The sequence below is a fragment of the Hyperoodon ampullatus genome (genome assembly GCF_949752795.1).
Source record: "Hyperoodon ampullatus genome assembly, chromosome: 11".
NCBI classification, from domain to species: Eukaryota; Metazoa; Chordata; class Mammalia; order Artiodactyla; family Ziphiidae; genus Hyperoodon; species Hyperoodon ampullatus.
Genome location: NC_136924.1, coordinates 87,506,339 through 87,531,058, shown reverse-complemented (window position 1 = coordinate 87,531,058; position 24,720 = coordinate 87,506,339). Strand labels below are relative to the sequence as shown.

The window sequence follows — 24,720 nt, the reverse complement described above, 5'->3', positions numbered from 1 at the left end:
GATTGGAAATACCACGTAATTTGGGAGGGCGGGGGAGAGCTTTCCTTAGTGTAGCTGTCAATTTTAAGGACAGATCCCTTACTTCAGGAGATTTTTACCCATATAATTTCTTCAGTTCTAAAGACATTTTTAGATGATAGTCGCAACTAGAAAGTAAATTAAGAAATATAAATCAATGCACATACAAACTGACCTCTTTTTTGCCTTTGTGTGTGTGTGTGTGTGTCTCTCAGTCTGGGTCTGGGTCTGTGTTTCGTTTTCTCTTGTGGTTTTGCTCTAGTGCATGTGGGAAGGTAATTTTCATTGAAATTGTGATTTTTTTTTGAACTTGGCATTTTTATTACCTAAATAACTTAGAAAAAAGCTGCCAAGTAGGTACTCTTTTCTGCTGGATAGGCAAAACCCAAGCTGTTTGTGTAAGAAGAAAAAAATGTTTATAAAATGTGTTTATATGCTAAGGTTCCTTTATTTGCAGTCATTTAAAATCACATTACCTTTGGAATAATTTCAAATCACATACTTTTCTTCTTGTTGAAGATTAACATATTTATTAAATCTGGTTTTCCAGAATGCACACACTGCTGCACAGTTACATTATTCTCATGCTAGCAGACGTGTTCAATAGAGTGGATTTCAAATTGCTTGCAAATATGAAACCAAATCACATTTCTTCAACAGAATTCCTTTTACATGACAGTATTACTCTTCAAAGACCAGTATACTTGGGAATATCTTAATATGATACAAGTCCCTAGAAAACTAACCCAAAATTTTGCTTAGCATTTTAGTTAGCTTTCTGTATAGCATATGTCAAACACACCTTGTTTTAAAAGCTTATTTTAAACAAATAAGAAAACCAGAAATGAGTTTTAATTTTCTGAAATGAAAAAAAAATCCTTTAATATGCTGATCTAATGCAGGACAGTACTGGCATGAAGCTATGGAAGAAACGCTGGTTCGTGCTTTCTGACCTTTGCCTCTTTTACTATAGAGGTGAGTTTACCATAAACAATAGAATGTACGTTAAGTATCAGATACTCTTTTAAAGAGAAAACATTACAAATCTTTTTGCTATTTTATTATCAACAAATAGTATCAAGAAAATCTCTTCTTTACTGACATGTAATTCTGAGTAAGGCGGGAGGAACAGAAGGCAATATTGTGCTTCAAGCAGATTGGCCTTAGTTTTGGTCCAGTTTCTGTAATCTGATTGTGCTGAACTGATTTGTTTTGTGTGAAGAACATGTGAGTATTCACTGTATAATGTTATCCTTGAATTCAGTGCCTAATAGATGAAAAACGTTAGTTTGATGTTTGATTCTTTTTACTTGTCAGTTTTGTCAGATCTAGCCATTAGTCTGTTAGATATCCCATTCTCCCCAGCAAATGATTTTAGTGCATTAGATTAGAGACTGCTATGATGTACTAGCAAATAAGAAAAATAACATAGAATGTATTTATTATGATCCCTTCCAGCCCTACACACACACACACACACACACACACACACACACGCACGCACGCACACTTTTTTTTAAACAAAAAGACCTCCATGAAACATTGAGAAAGTTACAGAAGGGATACAAACCAGGCTATTAATGTTGGTGGAGAAGAAATAAAGGTATTATTAAAGGCAGTCTTCATTTCTCTCTCTCTCTAATTTTTATTTATTTATTTATTTATTTATTTATTTTGGGGCACGGCGGGTCTTAGTTGTGGCTCACAGAATTTTTCCTTGCGGCACACAGCCTCTTTGTTGTGGCGCGCGGCCTTCTCTCTCGTTGTGGTTCAGGGGCTCCAGAGCACGTGGGGACTCTGTAGCATGTGGGCTCTGTAGTTGCGGCACGCGGGCTCAGTAGCCCGGCAGCATGTGGGATCTTAGTTCCCTGACCAGGGATCCAACGCGCATCCCCTGTGTTGGAAGGCGGATTCTTTACCACTGGACCACCAGGGAAGTCCATCTTTTATTTTTCTTCTTCTTCTTTTAATGTTTTCTGGTTAATAAGTTGTTGATTAATAACAATTTTAAGTCAGAGTCTAGAGAAGTCTCTGATCATGTGCCATGTGGATCTGTTAGATACCACAAAGTTGGTACAAACAGAGAAAGGGGTGCACAGGCTGTGCTCTCCCTAGAAATCTGCTTCAGCTACAATATAAAATCGTGAATCTGGACAACCATTCCTTCTTCCCTAAAGTCTGGTTGGAAACAGTCACTAAAGAATTAGATTGTCAGTGCATGATTACTCATTTATATACCACAGAATACAATAGAATTTTAGAGCCTATTAGCAGTTTTAAAATTTACTTTGTGGGGCTTCCCTGGTGGCGCAGTGGTTGAGAGTCTGCCTGCCGATGCAGGGGACATGGGTTCGTGCCCCGGTCCGGGAAGATCCCACATGCCGCGGAGCGGCTAGGCCCGTGAGCCATGGCCGCTGAGCTTGCGCGTCCGGAGCCTGTGCTCCGCAACGGGAGAGGCCACAACAGTGAGAGGCCCGCATACCGAAAAAAAAAAAAAAAAAAATTTACTTTGTGATTGTCCAGAAAAAGGTGTGACAAAATTCTGTGGTCATCTATCAAAGCAACATGTGCATATTGACCTTCAGATTTAGAAATTACTAGAATTGTATTCATCTTTTTTCCACCACTAAATACTGTGGTTGAGAAGTACTGCTGAGTCAGAATTAACCAGACCTATAAAATTTCATTTTGTCATAGAGATGTTGGTCAGGCCGCAACTGTGGTATTATCTTTAGTTAAGTGCCAGACTTACTCTACAATTTTCCTTAAAGATTTTCCCAGTCTTGCAGAAAGTCAGGATTTGTAACTCATACATTATTCCTAAGCTTATAATTTGTACTTTTCTCCCTTTTTCAGTACATTTTATAGACTATTTAGAACTTTAAATAAGAACAAGAAAATGTTTGTTGCTTCTCATATAAAAATTTCTTAGTGTTAATTTGCAACAAAAAGCTCACTGAGTTCCTTGTCTTTTGCTGTTATTATTGCTCATGGAAAGGTGCTTGCTACTTGTCACCTTTATTAAAATAGAAAAACTTTTAACCTAATTTGAAAAAAGTAAAGGTGAATTCAGAAGCCATGTTGAGTATGAGATTCCATATTATTGTTAACCATATGCATTTTACATTCAATGTATTTATTAATTTTAGTACAGTTCCCCAGACAGGAGGAATGTGAAAAAGAAGAAGATATAGAAAGGAAGGATATAACATTTAACTCACTTCCATTCTTCAGATGGTTGGAAAGAAGCATATGATACTACACTCTCACTATTTTATCAATAGGAAATGTCAGATTTTAAATAAAAACTATCAGATTTTAGTGAGATGATCATAATAGCTTGCAATTTTTGGAGCGTTTACTATATGCTAAGCACATAACATTATGATCTTGTCCATCTCTTCCTCACAGCCACCTGATAAGGTGGCAAATCTTATTATTCCCATTCACACGAGAGGAAACTAAGGGCAGCAAGGTCCAGTTGCTGGCCTGTCTCCCCAAGCAAGTCTCAAAGCCAGGATCTGCACCCAGACACTTCGCCTAAACACCCAGATCTCGTCTTCTCTCTCTCTCTCTTTTTTTTTTTGGTCACGCTGCACAGCTTGTGGGATCTTAGTTCCCCGACCAGGGATCGGACCCTGGCCCACGACAGTGAAAGCGTGGAGCCCTAACCACTGGACCGCCAGGGAATTCCCAATCTCGTCTTCTCTTGTACCCTGAATACAATGGCCCCATTCATTTCTTCCGTATGTCTCAAAGCATTTAATACACTAACATACAGAATGTGCTGTCAGAATTTTTTGACAGGTCAGTCTGTGTTTTACGGATATGGGAAATAACACAGAGAGAGAATAAGAGCTTTGCTGTTTTTTTTTTGCAATGGGATAGCGTCCAATACCAGATGGAAGCCCAGGTTCCGACTGTTCTTTACAATATACCAGGCATATTGTGAACACTGTGATAGAGTACTGAAATTGCTCTATTCTATAGTCAGTCTATTGAAAAAATTTACCATGGGACGCAATTCACTCAACGAATGTTTACTAAGCAGGACCTGCTTCGTTCCAGGTATTTTCAAAATAGCAGTGAAAGAAAGCTTCCATGAAGCTTGTCATCTAGGGAGGTCAGGGAGACAGTAGATAGATAAATAAACAAGACCATGGTAAGTGTTTTTAGGAAAATAAGGCCATGATATGAAAGAGGGGCATGGGGCAAGGGCCTCTTTGGACCAGGGCTCTGCGCCGATGTTTTAGGTAGCAAGATCCCAATGACGCGGAGCAGGCAGAGTAAGCAGAGCATTCCAGGTGGGGGGAGCGATAGTGCAAAGGCTCTGTGGTAGGAAAGTGTTTGGGATGTTGAAGGAGCAGAAAGAAACCAGTGTACCAAGCAGGGAGGTTAGCAGTAGGGGAAGAGATGGATGGGAGATCGCACCAGTCTTGGATTCTGTTGGAGTTGAGGTTCTGCCCAAGATACCATAAGGAAACAGTTGTGTATTTTTAAGCGTAAGAGTGATATGCTTTTGATTTACATTTCAAAAAGCTCACTCAAGCTGCTGTTAGAGAATGAGTTATAAAGGGGAAGGAAGGAAACAAGAGTTAGCAGTTACTGTGTAGAAATGATGATGGCTTTAGACTAGGGTGGTAGCTAACAGGGGGCTCTTTTTTTTTTTTTTTTGCGGTACGCGGGCCTGTCACTGCTGTGGCCTCTCCCGTTGTGGAGCACAGGCTCCGGACGCACAGGCTCAGCGGCCATGGCTCACGGGCCCAGCCGCTCCGCGGCATGTGGGATCTTCCCAGACCGGGGCACGAACCCGTGTCCCCTGCATCGGCAGGCGGACTCTCAACCACTGTGCCACCAGGGAAGCCCCAGGGAGCTCTTTTGATGCACCAGACATCTTATTAGGTGGTAGGATGCAGAAATTAACAATATAAACCCATCTCCCTATGGAACTCACAGATTAGCTGAAGGAGTCTGAGAAAAAATGTTATAGTCTTCAGTTGTGTTGATGAGTGTTGACCAGGCCTGTACAAGGAAGGGATTAGGAGAGAAGGGTGATCTTGACAAAGGACTTAGCATATACAAAGCAGGAGTGAGCATGGCATATTTGTAAAATTACGTATAGGACTTAAGGAATGAAGGTTACCTCTGAAGACGTGGCAAGAGTAAAGGCTCAAAAGTAGATCAAGGCACAAAAGGCATTTGTTTGTTATTCTAATGAATTTACACTCCTGTCTTGAATACAAAAATAGTATCAAGATCAAGTGTACATTTTAGAAAAATCACCGTAGCACTTGAACTAGAAGCCAAGAGACCAGTTAGCAAAATATTGAAGTATTGTGGTGAGGGAACGATAATGAGTAACAGTACTCTGGGCTGTAAGTTATTTACCCAGCTGTAACTGTATGTATTTCTTGTCTTGTTCCCAAACGTCTTTAAAGCGAAAGAAGGAATGGGGGAATCTAAAATGTCACTTGAATCCACTAAAATGTTGAGATTTTTATGGTTCCTGCCCCAGGTTGTGTTCCTCAGGAAGTGAGCCTTGTGATGGAGATCAGGGTGCAAGAGGCCTACTGGGGAGTGTTCTTGGTATCGGGACCTGGGCCCGGGGACGGAGGGAAGTAGGATAGGGCAGAGGGAGAAGTTAGGCTGCCGTGCAGTCTAAGAAAGGCCCGGCCGACTCTCCGTCCCCAACGAGGATTTCATTCTTTCTATAAACATCACTCAGTTCCTACCCTTCGCTTGGCAGTACACGCGGCCCTCTGGGTGATAGACACTAAGACAGTTACCTAGGTAGAGTTAAGACAGTAAAAAAATATCAGTAAGACAGTTGCCTAAGTAGACAGTTACCTAGGTAGAGAACTAAATGATTAGGAACATTTAAGTGACCTCGCAGGGGACTCTTCGGATAGTCATTTGACAGATGAAGATTTTATATGCCTTCATTTTTATGTAATAATGGCAGTAGTTACTGAACACTTGGTATGAGCTGAGTGCATTATTGCGTTCATTATGTCTGTTAACTCATTTAACCCTCACAACAAGTTCCTTAGTGGTAAGCCTTGTTTTCCTCAGTTTTGTAGTAGATGAAACTGAGATGCCCAGCATTAGTAACTTGCCCAGGATCTCAGAGCTGCTTGGAATCTGGCCAGGAAACAGTCCATGATAATCCAGTGAAGTCACCCTGTGCTTATTGCTGCTGCATATTCTGAAATAACTTTAGGAAAGTCAGTTTTCCAATTATGCAACATAGAAGAAGGTATTATTTGATAAAAAATAATCTTTTAATAAAGATGACTTCAAGCTGTTTCTGATTATATGCTTTATATAAGCATAAAATTGGATTTAAAATTAGAATATGACTCAATTATAGAAAATTGTCATGTTCTCTATAATTGATGTCTGCTGTCTGCCTCTTTTTTTTTACCTTTTAGAATAAATTTGCACTTTAGTTCATTCTTTCTTGTATTAGTGAACTATACCTAAATGAGTACAGTATAGTAAAAGCAAAATTTTGTTCCACTGTTATGAGACAAGCTATAGAAATAACCTCTAATGTGACTTTTTTCTTTTGGAAGTTTCACCATATAGTCTAGAAGTGAGGGGAAAATAAATAAAATCCCTCGTTAAGTTTATAATAATAAAAAAACATGGCAAGCATAATAAAAAGAATTATTTCTCATTTATGGTTTTTCTCATTGGTGAGCTCATCAGCCTAATGCACAGCTTTATTAACTTGTCTTTTGGGTCTCTAACAATGTACTATGTATTTCAAGTTTCATAAACATCTCTGCCCCCAGGCAGCAAGTTAATAATGTGAATCTATACTGTGCCGAGATTAATGTTTTATCATTTTCCTGGGTATATTTTATGTGCTTGCCTTGTAGGCCTGTAATTTATTCCCATAACTTTATTCTATATTGTAGCGACTGATTAAAAACAACCCTTCAAAGATATATGCTTAAAAAGCATATGATTTTTATAGCATAGTTAACAATAATGTATTTATGTGTATCATCATTTATTCAAGATTTTTTGAGTATCTCCTACTGTTGTTCTAAATGTCTTCATGGAGTTCACATTCCAGTGAAGAGAGAAAGAAGATAAATAAAAAACTAAAACATACAGTGTATCAGCAATAATTGGGGTGGTGGTGAGGGGAGACAGTGGTGGAGTTCCAGAAGGAGAAGAGAGGGCTCTGGGATGGGTCAGGGTGGGAAGCACTTTAAAATAGAGCAGTCAAGGAAGGCTTCATTGATGAGAAATTGAGCCAAGTCTGAAGGATGTGACAAGTGAGCCGTGCATTTGTCCTAGCTTTAAAACGGTTGCACATTTATATCCTACCAGCAATGTGGGTGGATTCCTTTTATAACTTTTCTGTGTCATCACTTATATACTAATGTAGTTTCAGTGAATCACATGTCAAAGGGCTTTGTAGAATGCAGTCTATATGCCAAACAAATGTATGCTGTTTTTCTGTCTAATTGACATTTTTCTGACATGTGGGCCAATTTCTGATTTGCTTAGGATAGGGAAGCATGTTGAAAGTAAAGCAGTATATATACTCTGCTGTTTAATATTTTCTTTTAAAACCTTACAAAGAACTACCTAAACAATACATGAATTCTTCATTCATATATGAAAATCTTTTGATTTTTGTCAAAATAAGTTTCAAGAAAATTTATTCTGTTTCATGAGAACATTTAAAATTCTAATCAGATGTTCAATTATCTCTTAGATGAGAAAGAAGAGGGTATTCTGGGAAGCATACTGTTGCCTAGTTTTCAGATAGCTATGCTTACCTCCGAGGATCACATTAATCGCAAATATGCTTTTAAGGTAAGGAAATAATCATACTTTTTTATTCTGTATTTGAATCTTGCACTGATTAAAAAGTGGATATTGACCATGGATTATTACAAAAAGATATTTTAGTAACAGTTATTTTTATATTTAAAACATAATAGTGGTCTTAGGGTCGAGGAGGAGAGTGTCCCTTTAATTAGGCAGTACATGCTCAAATGTTTAGGGGCCAAGCGTCTTTTATGTCTCTACTTTCAAATGGTTCTAGTTAAAGCAAATATGTTAAAATGCTAATAATTGATAGATATAGCTGTAGGTGTCCTGGTGATCATTGTACTATTCCTTAAAGGTTACTGTATGTTTGAATTTTTTCATAGTAAATTTGGGGGTGGTGTGTTATTTAACATAATACATGTGCGTTCATGATTTTATAGGATATTTGCAAAGATATTCTTGGGTCTAAGTACTTCATGAACATCAGATAGTTTTGAGAGAATATTGCAGTTGAAACATTAAATCTATTACTAAATCTAAGCAGACCTGAGCCTCCCTCCCCTAACTAACAATACCCACCCATCTCTGTGATGTGCTGCCTTGTAGAGCGCCCTCAAGTAAGAGGCCACTTGAATGCTAAGTTGGTTATTTTTGTTTTCAAGGACCATACTGCATTCTTTGCTTTATGATTATGGCTGAAATAAAATTTCAGAAGTCACCTATTTTTTTTTAAGTCAGTGTTAAATTAAGAACTCTGAAAGGTTTAAATTTTTCATTTTAAGGAAGAGAGGAAATATAAGGGTAACATTCTGTTATTTAACAATGAAAATGTTTGCACCATCATAAAATTGATTCAGTTTTTAATTCCTGTCCACTTTTAAAGAATACTCAGGACTGCAGCTGATTTACAACTTTTGCCAATTAATGTGTTACATTATTAGCTATGGAGAAAAGAGAGGGAAAGGCAGAGTGGTGGGAGGGTGTTGGGTGACCTCAAAGAGAATGTAATATCTGAGCAAAGACCAGTGGCTACAAGGGCAGTCGCTACCCATTTCAATAAATGTTATTAACAGTATGAACCAGCGAAATGGAACTAAGTATTTTAAGACGCTATAGCAAACGCTAATACCGATAACTTAAAGTAATAACTTTTTAAAAGTACACTGCCCAACTCTATGATACTAACACTGTTATTTGGGCACAGGTTTAAAGTTTTTTGTTTGCTCATCAACTTGTCAAATGTTTATTGAATTTGTACTAGTCATAGGACATTTTGCTGGGTTCTTAAACTCTAAAAAAACATAGATTTTAAAAAATATATAAATAAATAGAATGTTAAAATAGCAATAAAAGTGACCATGCGTGTTAAGTATACTGTCTCTGTAATTATTGGGTTTAATTTTGATTGGATTTTATCTATAACGAGAATAATGATTTCTATTTCAAATTCTCTTCTCTGCCATGTTGTTTTCTCTGAATTTATGAGCCACTTTTACTACTAAGTCCGTTGGCACTGATGCTGCTGCTTTCACAGTGGTAAGTAGAAACTATAGACAATTGTTGAACAAAACTGTGGAACTTAAAGCTAAATCGGGAACTTTGCCATCATCTTGTAAATATTCCCATTTGATGGATCACGAGCTTGGGTGTGGTTTGTTAGTGTCTTGAGTCCTGGCTACACCTGGGTCTTCTGAGCACCAGCCCAGTGTTCCTTCCGTTGATCACAGATAGGGGCAGTGGTCTTCATCCATTTCTCCAAAACCCCACTCAGCCAGTCCAGTGACACTTGGTGGTGGTTTTAATCATTTTAACAACCGGTGGCATTTGACCTGTTTCTTTCGCGTGGTTTCCGTAGATAGTGTTACATCCCTTACGTGGTCAAGTGAGATTTGTTGGTTCTGTAAGTTAATTTGCTCACTGTGTTGATTGAATTTATTTATATCCTGATTCTGAAAAAGATTCTGAAGCAGCTAATTTGGCATTGTAGGTAAAGCAGATAGTCAAGATCTCTGAGTGAAGTGTGTGGCTCCAGATTTACTCCTCTCGTCTCTTTAGACTGACTCTGTGCTTAGTACCCTTCCTTCTGCCTCATTCTATGCTGAAATAGCTTTTGTTCCATTGTCCTTCAGTGTCTACCAGGGAGCTGTCACAGGCATTCTTAAATGGAAATTAAGAATGGTTTCCCCCACAGAATTCTCCACCCTGGCCTTTGTTTTCTTTCTTTCTTTTTTTTCCCCCCCCCTTTTTTAAAGAAATTTTATTGAAGTCTAGTTGATTTAACCATGTTGTGTTCATCTGGCTTTGTTTTCTGCTCTGATGTAGCTACTGCTGCTGTCCATCTTTGCGCTGCAGGCCCAGGGCTAAGCTGAGCACTCAGTGCTTGAACTTGGGTAGCTATCCCTCAGCAGCGCCTTCTTTGTGTTGTTTTCTGTTTCTCTGGATAGAGGCAGATTGTCACCATAAAGAAAGAAACCTACTTGCCCGTTATATAGGCCTCAAACCCAGTGTATTTACATTTTAACTCTGAAACTTGAGAAGAAAAGCTAAAGGGCAGTGCCATTTTGGGTCATTTATAAATCTTTTATGTTTGTGTATAGGTGTCTGTAAGGATTAGTCAAAATGCTTTAAACAGCAGCACCTTTTAAGGGCTAAAGGAATTGGTAACACAGGAGGGAAATGCTATGACATGTACATTTCAATGAATTGTGTTGCTGGTTGCTCTGGAACATACTTGAATAGAGAGATGTGAATTGTAGTAAATGGAAATTGCTAGGGATGTGTGCATGGAACAGGGACGGCCAGGTGCTTCCTTTCTTACCTCCTTCCCCTCCTATACATCTTTTTTTTTTTTTTAAGAAAAAGAAAAATGGTAAAGTTAGGAGAAGAAATGTAATATGTATATAGTTTATTGAATTGTATTTTTCTTAAGTCCCTCATTTCTATATCGGTATGTAAGACAAGTCTGCTTTCTTTGAAACTGGATAGTAATGATCTGTGTAGAGAGCCACTAAACTTTCTTTCTTTTTCTTTTACAGATACCATATTTCTATTTAAAATGATCGTGCCATTTTCAATCAGGCAGCCCATCCAAACATGCGGACCTATTATTTCTGCACTGACACAGGAAAGGAAATGGAGTTGTGGATGAAAGCCATGTTAGATGCTGCCCTGGTACAGACAGAACCTGTGAAAAGGTAAAGGCTTGTAGGGAAAATAATGGTGATTTCCACTTCCGTTTTATTCCATGCCTTGCAAGTATGTCATTATCATAGTACATATCATTTTAGTAGTCATGATATGAAACCATTTCTTCCTCAGAAAGCAAGGGTTAATTCATGTTTTATATTAAACGAATACACCTTTAGTTAGTTTGAAATACTACCTGCATTTTTATTCCACCTTCCCTCTTTATTCATTTTCACCTATCAGTGTACTGAGGTGAATCCAGAATCCTAACATTCCAACTGAATGTTCTTTCTTCTTACAGAATTACGTTTAATTTCCGGTAAGTACATTTTCAATTGCTATCTTAAAAGTACACAAGACAGTGTTTTTTAAGGTTCTGAATCTTAGAAGAGAATTTATAGTCATGAAGTTAATTTCATTGTGTTTTTATATTATGTTGTATGTTTTTCAAGTTTAATAAATTAAAATAAAACTTTTTGATGAGTTTCATTTCTTTGGCATTTCTGGGTTAATTCTGATTGTTTTATGATGAATGTCTCCAGAAAATAGTTCATCAAGCGTTTAGATTATTTCTAAGTATATCTACTTCTTGATGAATTCTACCTTCTTTCTTTTAAAACTCCAGGGCTTAGATTCTTCGGTAATATAAATATGTACTGTTAAAATTGATCTAAGTGTGATTTTTCCCCCTGCTTTAACATATGAATCATTTTAATATTTGACTACATTAAGAACTAGTGAGAGGAAATCTGTTTCTAAAATATGTAAATAGCAGCTGAATAATGGGCTTACAACATTTTTGTTATATATTCCTATAAGTTGAAGAAAGATCTATGATACAGTTAAATTTTTCTTCCAGTCAGCAACAATTGAGTGCATATCTCATATAAGGAAGATCGCTAACTTGCAAATTTGATCTTTTTGCTCTCTTCTCAGGAAATTATAGGATTGTTACATTATAAATCTTTTTTTTTTTTTTAAGTGTACCTGTTAATAAAGTCTTTTGCCTGTGTTGGTTAAAAGACTCAAGTTGATGCTATATAAGTAAATTTGTGTTTATTTTTTAAAGTATCTATTCCAAATTAACTAATCACTAGTAATTAGAGCTAGGGAAAAGTATGGAGAAAAAAAGGAAAGAAGGTCCAGGGTTGAACTCTGGGACACCTATTTTTAAGAGTAACCACCTCGGGGCTTCCCTGGTGGTGCAGTGGTTGAGAATCTGCCTGCCAATGCCGGGGACACGGGTTCGAGCCCTGGTCCTGGAAGACCCCACATGCCACGGAGCATCTAAACCCGTGCACCACAACTACTGAAGCCCGTGAGCCACAACTACTAAAGTCCGCGCTCCTAGAGCCCATGCTCCACAACAAGAGAAGCCACTGCAGTGAGAAGCCCGCACGCTGCAGCGAAGAGTAACCCCTGCTCGGCACAACTACTGAGGCTGTGCTTTAGAGCCCGTGCTCCGCAACAAGAGAAGCCACCGCAATGAGAAGCTGGCACACTGCAACAAAGAGTAGCCCCGGCTCGCTGCAACTAGAGAAAGCCTGTGCACAGCAACGAAGACCCAACGCAGCCAAAAAAAAAAAGTAACCACCTCAACCGTATACATTTTCTGGGTTGAGAGCTAATAAAAGGAAAATCTGCTTTTGGAATTCCATGTGTAAAAATGACCTGAATGGACATAAAAATGGGGTGATTGTGATTGACAGCTAGAGAAAATTTGTAGGTGAAAAAAATTCATTGAAAATCTTAAGATAATATTAACTTAAGAGTAGACTTTTCAGGGAATTGTTTAGAATACAGAAATCAATATAATAATTAAGATATATGATTGCCAGGTAATTTCAGTATTGTGTGTTCACTTATCCCAGAATTTCAACTTCCATTTTCTTTTCTTGTATTTTCCACTCTAAAAACTAATAATTACTCATAATTTATGGTGATAAAGATGATATTAAATATTTTGTTTTGACTGTGACAACTATTCGTTGAATATGTGCCCACAGCGATTTTTAGCCAGTTGTGTTGATATAATTTGCCCTATTAGCCAGGAATTGTTGAATACCACCTATGTGCCCAACCTGGTGTCAGTCACCATTATCCTCTAGAAATTATGTCCTTTATTCTACTTCTAGCTCTTAGCATTTTTATTCTGCCCTGGTAGTCTTAATCATTCAATATGAAGGTACCTAATTACTATGCTATTTCATTTCATAAGATAGGGAGATTTTGTTTACTTGGTTTTAAGGTATTGGGCTCTTTTTCCCGTATGGCCAGAATACTTACAAATGTTTATCATGGCATATCACCTAAGAGATAGAACATCCAGTTTTTAACTAGGCAGTTCATTTCTTCTAAATTTATAAAGTATTTAACCTGTGAACTACAATGTCATTGTCCCCGAGTGTGCAGAACATTGATGGCATTAAAATTCTAAGCATAATATACATTCTCTGAATAATTTCCATCTCTGGGCCCATTATTTTCATTTTCTATACTTGCATGTATTTTCTGCAGTAACTTAAATGTCAGTTTTTAAAATTGGATCACAAGTTTTACATTATTTATGTTATCTTAGCATACATTTCTGAATCAGTTTTAGTTCCACTTAGAGAAAAGTCAGCATGTGTCTTTTTTGATTACATCTCTTAAATCTTTGAGAAAAAAATTGAGGAAAAAGTCATTGCAGTTCTAATTTAAAATAATAGCTTTTGGTAGACTAGAGGTAACTAATTTTTAAAAACCTTTTCAGATATTTGATATTCAGTGTTAAAAAATCCTCCCCACCCCTGAATTTAGCACGGATGAATGTGCTTTTAGTGTAGATCTTCTCTGACTTTTATCTTTCAAGGGAAAGAAGCTCTATAGGATACCTTAGTAAACTTAACAGTGTCTAATATTCCTTCGAATCTGGAAGCTGTGAGTTTTATCTAACATAAATATATGGATAGTCCATAACTGTACTCCAAAGAAGATAGTCACATTTCCTTTTATTTTTTCTCACTGACTGTATTCCTAACTAGCTATCTCTGTATAGCTGTATAGGATATGCATAGATTATGTATTTTCTACACATCACTGAAACTGGCAGCAATAGCACACTTAGGACCCAACAGGAGCATTATTATGTATTGAAATGTGCAAGGTTGGCCAGTTCCCGAGAGGGGCCTCCCTGGTGTGGTATGATCTTGGCAATTTCATGCAGGTTCAGACACTCAGCTTGGTCTTGTCAGATCCTGGAAGTGATTGGTGTCAGGGAAGCTGATTCTCATCAAAAAGACCCAGATACAACAGCTGGCATGGTGAGCAATAAAACTGTCCACTGGCCCAGGCACATACTGCTGAGCAGCCCATTCTTCCTGCGGTGATGTGGACACGAGATGCCAGATTCTAATCCACAATTGCTTGATGAGATGGAATGGTAGTGGTAATAAAGTCTGTGGCAGCCACTGATTTACTCATGTAGTCCTCACAACAATCTTGTCTCCTTGGTGCTACCATTTTCCCCATTCACCACAGAGAAGATTGAGGCTTGGTCAGTTTCTGCACCTTGCCCAAAACACAGCTAGTAAGAGGTGGAGCTGTCAGCTGAGCACATGCAGTCTGGCTCCAAGAGCTCTTACCCGAAACTCAGGTCCTCTTGAACACAGACACAGAGAGTTAATCAGTCATATGGTTCAGATCTTTGATAGCATCAGAGTGTAATTTCCATTGCCACAAACCAGAGTCATGTTTGTCTCATGGTGAGTTAACCCTCCTGGCTGGAAACCATGTTATTTCAAATGACGAGTTACTGTGGTCTTTTAAGTGTGGATTTTTGTGGTTTCACTGTCAAAGGGCACTCTTATTTGCTTTCTTTCCAGATTTCTAATGGTGGGGACACTCATCACTTTTTTTCCTCCAGTGCTTTATACGCTGTATATTTTAGGTTTAATTTTTTTCCCCTTTCTATTTATACATTCTGGTGTCGTACTTGAATTTTCATACTACAATACTGGGGATTTGTGCAGACTTCTCCTCTGTGACCGTTTCGGGGTTTTTTTTGGTAAAGTCGAGGGTAATTTTATATTTTTCCTAGATTGAATCCCAGAAATAACATGTGCATTGCTTCATCTGATTTACTCTGGCTTTCTTCTCTGATTTCAGAGTGGATAAGATTACATCTGAGAATGCACCAACTAAAGAAATCAATAACTTTCCCAACCATAGAGTGCTCATTAAACCAGAGGTCCAAAATAACCAGAAAAACAAGGAAATGAGCAAAAATGAAGAAAAAAAGGCATTAGAAGCTGAAAGATACGGATTTCAGAAGGATGGCCAAGATAGACCTTTAACAAAAATTAACAGTGTAAAACTGAATTCTCTGTCGTCTGAATATGAGAGCGGGTCAACGTGCCCGGGTCAGACTGGACACTACAGGCCAGTCAATGTGAATAGTCCAGAGAACAAAACAGTCAATGTTAGCCTGGCAGATCTTAGAGGTGGAAGTCACCCAAATACAGGGCCCTTACACACAGAGGCTGATCGAGTCATACAGAGAACGAATTCAATGCAACAGCTGGAACAGTGGATTAAAATCCAGAAGGGGAGAGGTCATGAAGAAGAAACCAGGGGGTAAGTGTCTTGTTATGTGTTGTGAACCCAGGTTTCTTTCCTGTTATGTTGGTGGGAGACTGATGTCTGAGATACCAATACGAAGTATTAAGTTCAAATTGCGTTTGAGATACTACAGCTTCGTTACTCATCTTGTTTTGATGGTAATCAGACAGCAGTGTTTTTTCTCTGCCTCTGGGTGCTCTGTCACCCAACTTGACTTACAGCAAGGAGTCATCCTCCCTGGCCCAGCACAAGAGAAGGCATAGGCTGTGGGTACAGATCATGTTTGTTTGGGATGAGGAAAGGAGCAAGACCTAGCCTCACCCCTCTACATGCACACGTGCGTGCACACATACACACGTGCGCGCACACACACACACACACACACACACAGAGTGAGAACTTGTCTTCACTCTCCCCACTGCCCTGCTGTTTTCCACTAGTAGCTTCTGCAGCTTGATGTAATGCAAAGCTCTCCTGAGACATGTAATGTGGAGACCAGAAAGGCTTAGGCTCTCTAGTTCTCAGTCTCATTCCTTGGCTTTCTTAAACTCATAATGCACATGGCTAAGTATTATATTTATTCATGTAAGCGTTTATTCATTCACGTACACATCTGTTCTTTCATATACTTATTGTATAACTACTCTATGGTAATCATGGGGCCAGAAAGTGAAATACTGAAAAGATATAGTCCAGATTTCTCACAAAGGTTCTTAGTCCACTAGAGGAGAAAGTTAAACAGACAGGTACAGTATATGGTGACAAATACAGTGATGGAAGAACAGGATGTTGTAAGAAGATGTTTCGGGGACAACCAACACAACCTAAGGGTTCAGGAAAACCTCTTTGGAGGAAGTGAAATATGGGGCAAGATATGAAGGATGGTATGCTTGTCTTGGTTTACATATGCAAAACTGATAGAGCTGGGAAAGGACTCTGAAGACATGAGTCTGGCTTAGGCACAACTGCTGTGATGATGGATGGGAAGCGAGGCTGGAGAGAGAAGCCAGAGGAGATGTGTGCAGATGGGTGTTTCAGCAGTATCATCCCTGCTGCAGAATCTGGAGAATGAATTGGAGAAAGTTCAAAAACTATTGGAATGAGTGAAATGAGGAGAGGAAGGGGATGTATTCACGATATAATTGACAAGGCTAGTTGGGTGCTTGGATGTGCTTGATTGCAAACTGGTCTCACTCAAGTCTAATTTGAGTGGCTGGGGGAAATCAAGAATGACGCCCTGCTTTTTGGTCTGGTCATCAAGCGTCTCCTGGTGCCTTTCACTGCATAGAGAAGGTTTGGAAGAGAGAAGGTAATGAGTGATTGGACAGGTTAGATCTGACGTGCCTGCAGTCTGTACCTCCAAAGAGAGATCTGGACTTGAATAAGATTTGGGGTGTCATCATTATATCAGATATGCTTAAAGGTAAGGATGAAAATCAGAAAGAACATTTACATTTAAAGGGAAAAAAAGGCTTCCCTAGTGGCGCAGTGGTTGAGAATCCGCCTGCCGATGCAGGGGACACGGGTTCGTGCCCCGGTCCGGGAAGATCCCACATGCCGCGGAGCGGCTGGGCCCGTGAGCCATGGCCGCTGAGCCTGCGCGTCTGGAGCCTGTGCTCCGCAACGGGAGAGGCCACGGCAGTGAGAGGCCCGCGTACCGCAAAAAAAAAAAAAAAAAGGAAAAAAAAACGGATGGTGGGCCTGCAAAGGAGACCAAAAATAAGGGCTAGAGGAAACGGAGGAAAAGCAGGTGATTGTGGATGAGAAAAAGTGTTATGTTGTTCTTAGGTGGGAAGCTGGTGATGCAAGATTTATAACGTATTTTAATGAACTAACAGTAAAATTAACTGAAGACTTCCTGTAACTCTTACCTCTCCATAGTAGGAAACCAGAAAGCAATGAGTCACTAATGTTTTGGTTAAAAGAAGATGACCTTTTGTAATAGTGGCATGTCCTTCCGGTCTGGGTGGTTGTCTGCTAGTCTCTTCTCTCAGGAGTACAGCTCAGCCAGGGCTGCAAAACCCGACTCCCGTGATGTTGCTCACTTCCGTTTTCTTCTCCTCCACCCTCAGTGCTCACTTTTCTAATTTTCTCAAGGGACAATTGTGAGAAACAGTTGCTGTTTCAAAAATAAAATTTGATTCGGCAGAAGAAAAGCCAGAGGTAGTTCTGGGTGGTGGCGGGGAAGAAAGGATGTTTGAAAGTACTTACAAAGGTAATTGTTTTCAGGGAAACAATAATGAAAATCCCAGCCAGAAGATTTGCTGCATCTCTACCCAGCTGATTAAATCTCACTTCTCAATAGAAGCACTTTTCCTCAAATAAAATCATACTTTCTTAAGGTTGAATGGGTATAGTTAAAGGGGTTCAGTATCTGGAAGTTAATTTTTTTTAATTGTTGAGCCTAAGTATTAGTTTTCAAGCACTTGTTAAAGTCCTTGGTTGGGTATAATTAACACACGTAAAGGCTCTTTATTTTGACTGCAGACCTTCAAGCTTCTGAAGGCTAGTCTTAGGTTATTTTGAGCTAAGGTTTTCTCCACGTTGCTCCTCCAGCTTCAGCTTCACTGGCTGGAGTCCAGTTTGGATCACTGAAATAGATCATCTACATTATCATATGAACTTCATGCTTAAGAAACAGTTGCGAGGTTTTATAATGAAATAATTTTTATTGGTGGGAAGAAGCATAATAGTAATACGTGGTATAATTCGTTTTGTGAAACTTTATGAAAGGCTGGCTTTTATTCCTAAAGTTCTGATAGAAAGAATAGAGGTTTAATATGTAGTCATATAGTAGATGCCTGCATCTGTGAGCAGAGCCTGAAAGTTTCTTTGTGAGTCGCGGGCAGCGTTCAGATGCCTGAGCCTAAGCCATTGTTCTGCGTGGCAGAATCACAGGTCAGGGTTTTCATGGTGTTTGACAGGCAACTGCTGATGAATGGAGCACTAAACCTGATGAAGGCACTTACAAAGTTCGTTTCTTAAGCTTTCACTTAAAAGTAAATCACACTTTGCTTAATTTGAATTTCTTTGGGGGAAAACCACTGAAGGAGAATGTAGTTTTTTAAAAAAGAGGTCTCAAAATGGTAGAAAGTATACGGGATAAAAATAAATATACTTGATGACAACCAGATTTTCCATTAAAATTCTCCAAAAGGAGTTCGAAAGATGGCAGAAGAGCCTTTTATACTTTGTGGTCCCTAATTAGCCAAACTTGCTAGGAAAATAGCCTGTTGTTAATGATCACATGATAAGTGTTCAACTTCAGTATCAGTCTCTGCCACAGGTTCCAGCTCACGTGTTATGAATGCTTGGGTTTTGTGTAATCAGATTTTCTGAACTGGAATTTAAACATTAGTCCGCAGGCAGTTTTTCATGTATTTTAGATTGAAAATGTGTGTCCCCTCTTTATATGATTATATATGATCTTTTTACAGATTTCCAAACAGGGTATAAAGTTAATATTGTTTATGTTTTCAGTATATGCTTCTATGATATAGTTCTATGCCTAATCCAGAGCTTCTTGCACAGCAAGGTCTCTATAATATTTCTTGAGTTTATGAATGGCCAAATAAACCAAGGTATATTGGAGTATGTTGCTTGAGTGCTAGGGCAGAATTTCTTGGATAGAATCATCTTCCCCTGTCTGACACGCTTCCTAAGCACATAGCTGTGGGGTTGCCAGCTCTGGACTTTAGTAGTTTCTGACTTAACGGAGAAGATAGGAATAGGAAGGGAGACCAAGCAGGGGAAAATTAGGAAATGTACATGAAGAGAAAGCAGCAAAAAATTAAACTCTCTCTACTGCTTATATCAGAGTATTATTGGGTACTTTTCTCCCTTACTTCAGCCCAAAAGTCATCAGATGGTTGGCCCCTGTGTAGTGGTTCTTGCGGTGGAGGTATGGGAGGGAGGGTGACGGGGATAAATTTTGAGCAAGCCTGTTTTAAATCAAGACATTGAAAAGCGGAGGGGTGATCAGCATGATGAAGGAAATTCAATTCAGGGGAATGGTTGAAGAAATTGGAAATACTTCAAGTACAATGTAAGACATGGGATTTTAGAGTTGTAAGACCACTTTGTGATCAAATCATCTTCTAGATGAGAAAGCCGAATCCCAAAAAGTCTCAGTTGGCCAGATATCAGTAGCATGTGAAGGACTCTAGCACTTTAAGATTATGTCCTTCCTTATTTAGGGGTATCTTTTTATCTTTAAGTATATCTTTGCAATAGAATCGTAACGTTTTTTAAAAATAATTTTCATACTTTTGGCACAAATTTTTAAATAGAAAGTTGATAACCCCAAGTATTAAAAGGAGTATGATCTCTTGGTCTTCGCCACACACACACTTGAACATTCTCTCAGTCCCAGAAGTGTAACTTTTCTAAGGTCTCCGCACTTAGTGGGAAAGCAAGAATGAAAGCTTGGCCCTCCTGGTTTTTGGTCAACTGCTTTTTCCCACTTGACTAATAATGAAGTTCACTAATATTAAAACATTGTAAAATTCCAGAGATTTGCAGTTTTGTATCTGAAATATTATATTGGAAGTATTTTGTCTTTAAATAATTAAATTTTGAGCTTTGGCTTCAAGTCATTTTTATTTCTCAAATTAAGAAAAGTTATCAAGGGAAATTATTCCTTCAAGCCACAAAGGTACTGATTGATGTACTTCTTCCCATAAACAGTCCTGCTGTCAGAGGGACATGGTACAATAGAGCATCACCACCTGCAGTCCTTCATGTCCTGTCTTCACACTCTTAGGCACAACTCAAAAACTCTAGTGTTCCATCCATACGCAGAAACCCTATTTAACTATTCTGGTGAGATGTGTGAAGATGAGATTCTAGGAGTTTATTTATATAAAAACAAATAAGATATGAGGACAGACTTGAGATCTTGAACATTCTTATTTCTGAAAAAAGTTTAATACTCTTCTTTCTTGCAATAAAACTGTACCTTGTGTGGAATTAATAGTCTTTTATGTGAGTGACATAGATGCTGTTCACTTAATATATTAAATCCATTGAATTGAATTTCATAAAAAGATTAAAATCTGTTCATTAATCACTTGTACCCTGTATAATATTTTGGTCTTTAAAAAAAATAAGTCCTAAGTATATGTTTTACCTACCAAGAGGAAAAAAAATTTTACTCTAATTTAGAATCTGGGAAACAGCTCTCCTTCATTTTTACGTTCCAATTGTTCTTTTATTTCAGAGTAATCTCTTACCAAACATTACCAAGAAATATGCCAAGCCACAGAGCCCAGATCGTGGCCCGCTACCCTGAAGGCTATAGAACACTCCCAAGAAACAGCAAGACCCGGCCGGAAAGTATCTGCAGCGTAACTCCTTCCGTTCACGACAAGACAGCTGGACCTGTGGCCGAAGAGAAGCGGAGATCCATGAGAGACGACACCATGTGGCAGCTTTATGAGTGGCAGCAGCGTCAGTTTTATAACAAGCAGGGCACCCTCCCTCGCCATGGCACCCTGACCAGTCCTAAAACCATGGTTAATATTTCTGACCAGACAATGCACTCCATCCCCACGTCACCTTCCCACGGCTCCATAGCTGCTTATCAGGGCTACTCCCCTCAGCGAACCTACAGATCAGAAGTGTCTTCACCAATTCAGAGGGGAGATGTGACGATAGACCGCAGGCACCGGGCCCATCACCCCAAGGTAAGACGTCTGCTCATCCAGGGTTCACTGCTCCTCCAGGGATGCTGCGTTTTACTTCTAGTACACGTTTCTCTCTCTCTGAATGGGAGAGACAAGAAAATGGGGAGGAGGTAGGCAAGGCCAGCTCTTTTTTTGTTTTAAAAATTAAGGAAGAGTATTCTGCAGTGTCAGAATCTCATGTAGAAAACCTAAGCTTGCAATGCTTCATCTCTCAGGAGCAGCTCTTTGGAACAGATGCATTATGTATTCTTCCCTGCTTGATAGCATGTCTCATCAGCTTTCTCTGTAGGTTAAGACCACACACATTTTGATTGGCCCTTCATACACACAAATTCTACACCCACCCTCTTCTAGCATCCCTGCAGTCTTGTGTCAGGCCCTTCATGTTCTTTGTTAAGATAAAAGTGCCAACCTCAGGACTTTCCTGGTGGCGCAGTGGTTAAGAATCCGCCTGCCAGTGCAGGCGACCCAGGTTCCAGCCCTGGTCGAGGAAGATCCCACATGCTGCGGAGCAACTAAGCCTGTGTGCCACAGCTATTGAGCCTGTGCTGTAGAGCCCACAAGCCACACTGCTGAGCCTGCGTGCTGCAACTACTGAAGCCCGTGCACCTAGAGCACGTGCTCTGCAACAAGAGAAGCCTGCGCACCGCAACGGAAGAGTAGCCCCCGCTTGCCACAACTAGAGAAAAGCCAGCGCGAACAAAGACCCAACACAGCCAAAAATGAAATAGATAAATAATTTTTTTTTTTAAGTGCTAACCAGCAGAAGATGTGACATATTGAAATACTCCTCAGGTGCCCAATTGCATATTAAAATAACAATGCTTACTGATATATATACTTTTTTTTTTGTCCATGCCTCATGGCTTGCGGGATTTTAGTTCCCTGACCAGGGATCAAATCCATGCCCTCATCAGTGAAAACGAGGAGTCCTAACCACTGGACTGCCAGGGAATTCTCTATATATACTTTTTAAAAAATTAGGTTATAGAGATCATGCTTTAATTTGCACCTTAAGTTGGTATAAGCCTTGCTTAGTAGATTTTTTGAAGTGAATTCGAGTGCTTTGCATCGATCAGCTTTTCATAATGCTGAAGCAGTTGTTTTTTTTTGTTTTTTTTTTTTTTTGCGTTACGCGGGCCTCTCACTGTTGTGGCCTCCCCCGTTGCGGAGCGCAGGCTCCGGACGCGCAGGCTCAGCAGCCATGGCTCACGGGCCCAGCCGCTCTGCGGCATGTGGGATCTTCCCAGACCGGGGCACGAACCCGTGTCCCCTGCATCGGCAGGCGGACTCTCAACCACTGCGCCACCTGGAAAGCCCTGAAGCAGTTGTTTTGATCAGTCACCCTATGTGCAGCTGGGTCTCTAATGTCTGTCCTAAAGTGAAAAGGAATTTTCCTGTCACTTTCTTTTTAATTCTCAAGAACACCTTGCTTTATTCCATTTTGAAAAGCACCTTTTCTTATCCTGGCGATGGGCTGACTCCTTTGGCTACATCATTGCATAAAGCATTTGCTTGATTTTTCCATAAATAAGCATTAGTTAGAAATTAATAAGTCAATCAGGAATTTTCTTCTGGAGGAAGCTTTAGTTCGTCTCGCCAAAAAAAGCTCACTTTGAACTCTGCTGTAGCAAAGGTCAATGTTTTGTCACTTTGTACATCCAAAGACTAGTAAAAATAGTAACAGTATTCAAGAGAAATCTGATCTAATACAAATTATTAGTGCGTGGTTGATGAGTGTTCTCATGGCCAAAATTTATCATCTCTTGCAACAGCAGATATGAGATGCGTGTGTGCTCTCTAGCCAGTTTTCCCAGTCAACTAAACATCTCCTCCTCCCGAAAAACTTCTCCAACATTGCCAATTTTTCTTTCAAACTGTCCCATCATCTTCCTTGATGCGATCAGTGGTTCTCAAAGTAGGGTTCATGGACCCTTAGGGAGTACCTGGGGGGTACCTGAGGGTCCCCATGACCCTTTCAGGGAGCCTGTAAGTAAGCTCAGAACTATTTTTATAATAATAAGTCATTATTCATTGTGTTACCATTTTCTAATAGTGCGAAAGGAACAGTGGATAAAAGTACTAGCACCTTAGCCTAAGTCAAGGGAATGGCTCAGACTATACTAGTGGTCATTGTAATGCTTCACTGCTACAGACTTGCCATAAAAATAAATCCCTTTGATGAAACAGTAAAAGATAATTTTATTCAATCTTGACTTTTCATTCCATAGCATTTTAATATTCTGTGTGATGAAATGGGAAATGTACTTAAAGCATTTCTCTCTGCATACCAAAGTGCTAATAGTTGTCTCAGGCAAAAACACTTGAGTGGTTATTTGAGTTGCCAGCAGAACTAGCTCCATTTTTGTTTTTGTTTTTGTTTTTCAGCCTCTAAGTTTTTATTAACATGAGTTTTCAAAAATAAGCATCCAGGGGCTTCCCTGGTGGCGCAGTGGTTGAGAGTCCGCCTGCCGATGCAGGGGACACTGGTTCGTGCCCTGGTCCGGGAAGATCCCACATGCCGCAGAGTGGCTGGGCCCGTGAGCCATGGCCGCTGGGCCTGCGCGTCTGGAGCCTGTGCTGCACAACAGGAGAGGGAGGCCACAACAGTGAGAGGCCCGCGTACCGCAAAAAAAAAAAAAAAGCATCCAGGGACCTCCCTGGTGGTGCAGTGGATAAGACTATGCACTCCTAGTGCAGGGGGCCCGGGTTCGATCCCTGTTCAGGGAACTATATCCCACATCCATGCCGCAACTAAGGAGCCTGCGAGCCTCAACTAAGACCCGGCACAACCAAGTAAATAAAATAAATATTTTAAAAAAACCAAACAAGCATCCATACTAGTGTTATGGGATGAGGGTGGGAGAAGAAATTCTGCTCTATTGGTAATAAAGCTCCAGGTTCATCCCGTCATGGATCTCATAGTCCCCCAGAGACACGTGGTCCTTAAAAATCATGTACCACTTCTTCAAAACAATCTTGTTCCAATGGGTGCCAGTTTGGGCTGCAATCAGCCTCTAAGGTCCCCAATGGTATCATCAGTATTGCATTTAACTCGGACCTTCGTCCCTAGACGGTCATTGCAGACAACCTCGATCATCCTGGCTGGAACTCGAATCACCCAGAACCATCTGACGCCACAACCTTGTCACTCTAGTGCAGAGCCCAGGCCTTTTTTTTTCTTTCTTTCTTTCTTTCTTCTTCTTTTTTTTTTTTTTTATGAAACACCATTTTTACTTGAAAGAACAAATGACAAACTATAGCTGTTCAGACTTGGTATTTGACAGACACTTCCTCAGAGTGAAATGTTAGCCTGTCACTTCAAGGAAAGCAACCCACAGTATCTGTCATGGACCACAACATTTGAGCTTTCAAGCAAAAATTAGAATTTTGGAAATCTTGTATCTGCCTCTGTGAGCTTGACAGCTCTCTGGTGCTT

General features: G+C 39.6%; 1 protein-coding gene and 1 pseudogene across 25 annotated transcripts in view; one reads left to right on the top strand and one right to left on the bottom strand.

Moving 5' to 3' along the window:
• The window catches only part of PLEKHA5 (pleckstrin homology domain containing A5), a gene marked incomplete at its 3' end in the record, with an annotated part of 238,789 nt that overhangs the window by 150,575 nt on the left and 63,494 nt on the right, over nucleotides 1–24,720 (top strand). For 15 of the 24 annotated variants that reach the window (XM_079715610.1, XM_079715612.1, XM_079715611.1 and 12 more), the window contains exons 7-11: nucleotides 921–993; nucleotides 7,754–7,854; nucleotides 10,891–11,006; nucleotides 15,145–15,612; nucleotides 20,816–21,281. In XM_079715610.1, coding sequence (XP_079571736.1) covers nucleotides 921–993; nucleotides 7,754–7,854; nucleotides 10,891–11,006; nucleotides 15,145–15,612; nucleotides 20,816–21,281 — 1,224 coding nt within the window. Of the gene's footprint in view, nucleotides 1–920; nucleotides 994–7,753; nucleotides 7,855–10,890; nucleotides 11,007–11,299; nucleotides 11,318–15,144; nucleotides 15,613–20,815; nucleotides 21,282–24,720 lie in introns of all 24 variants that reach the window. The other 9 variants (XM_079715618.1, XM_079715619.1, XM_079715603.1 and 6 more) reach the window with 1 other exon arrangement.
• On the bottom strand, nucleotides 24,161–24,381 carry LOC307060677 (ubiquitin-like protein 5; annotated as a pseudogene). The gene has a single exon. The product of its transcript is annotated as a ubiquitin-like protein 5 (transcript).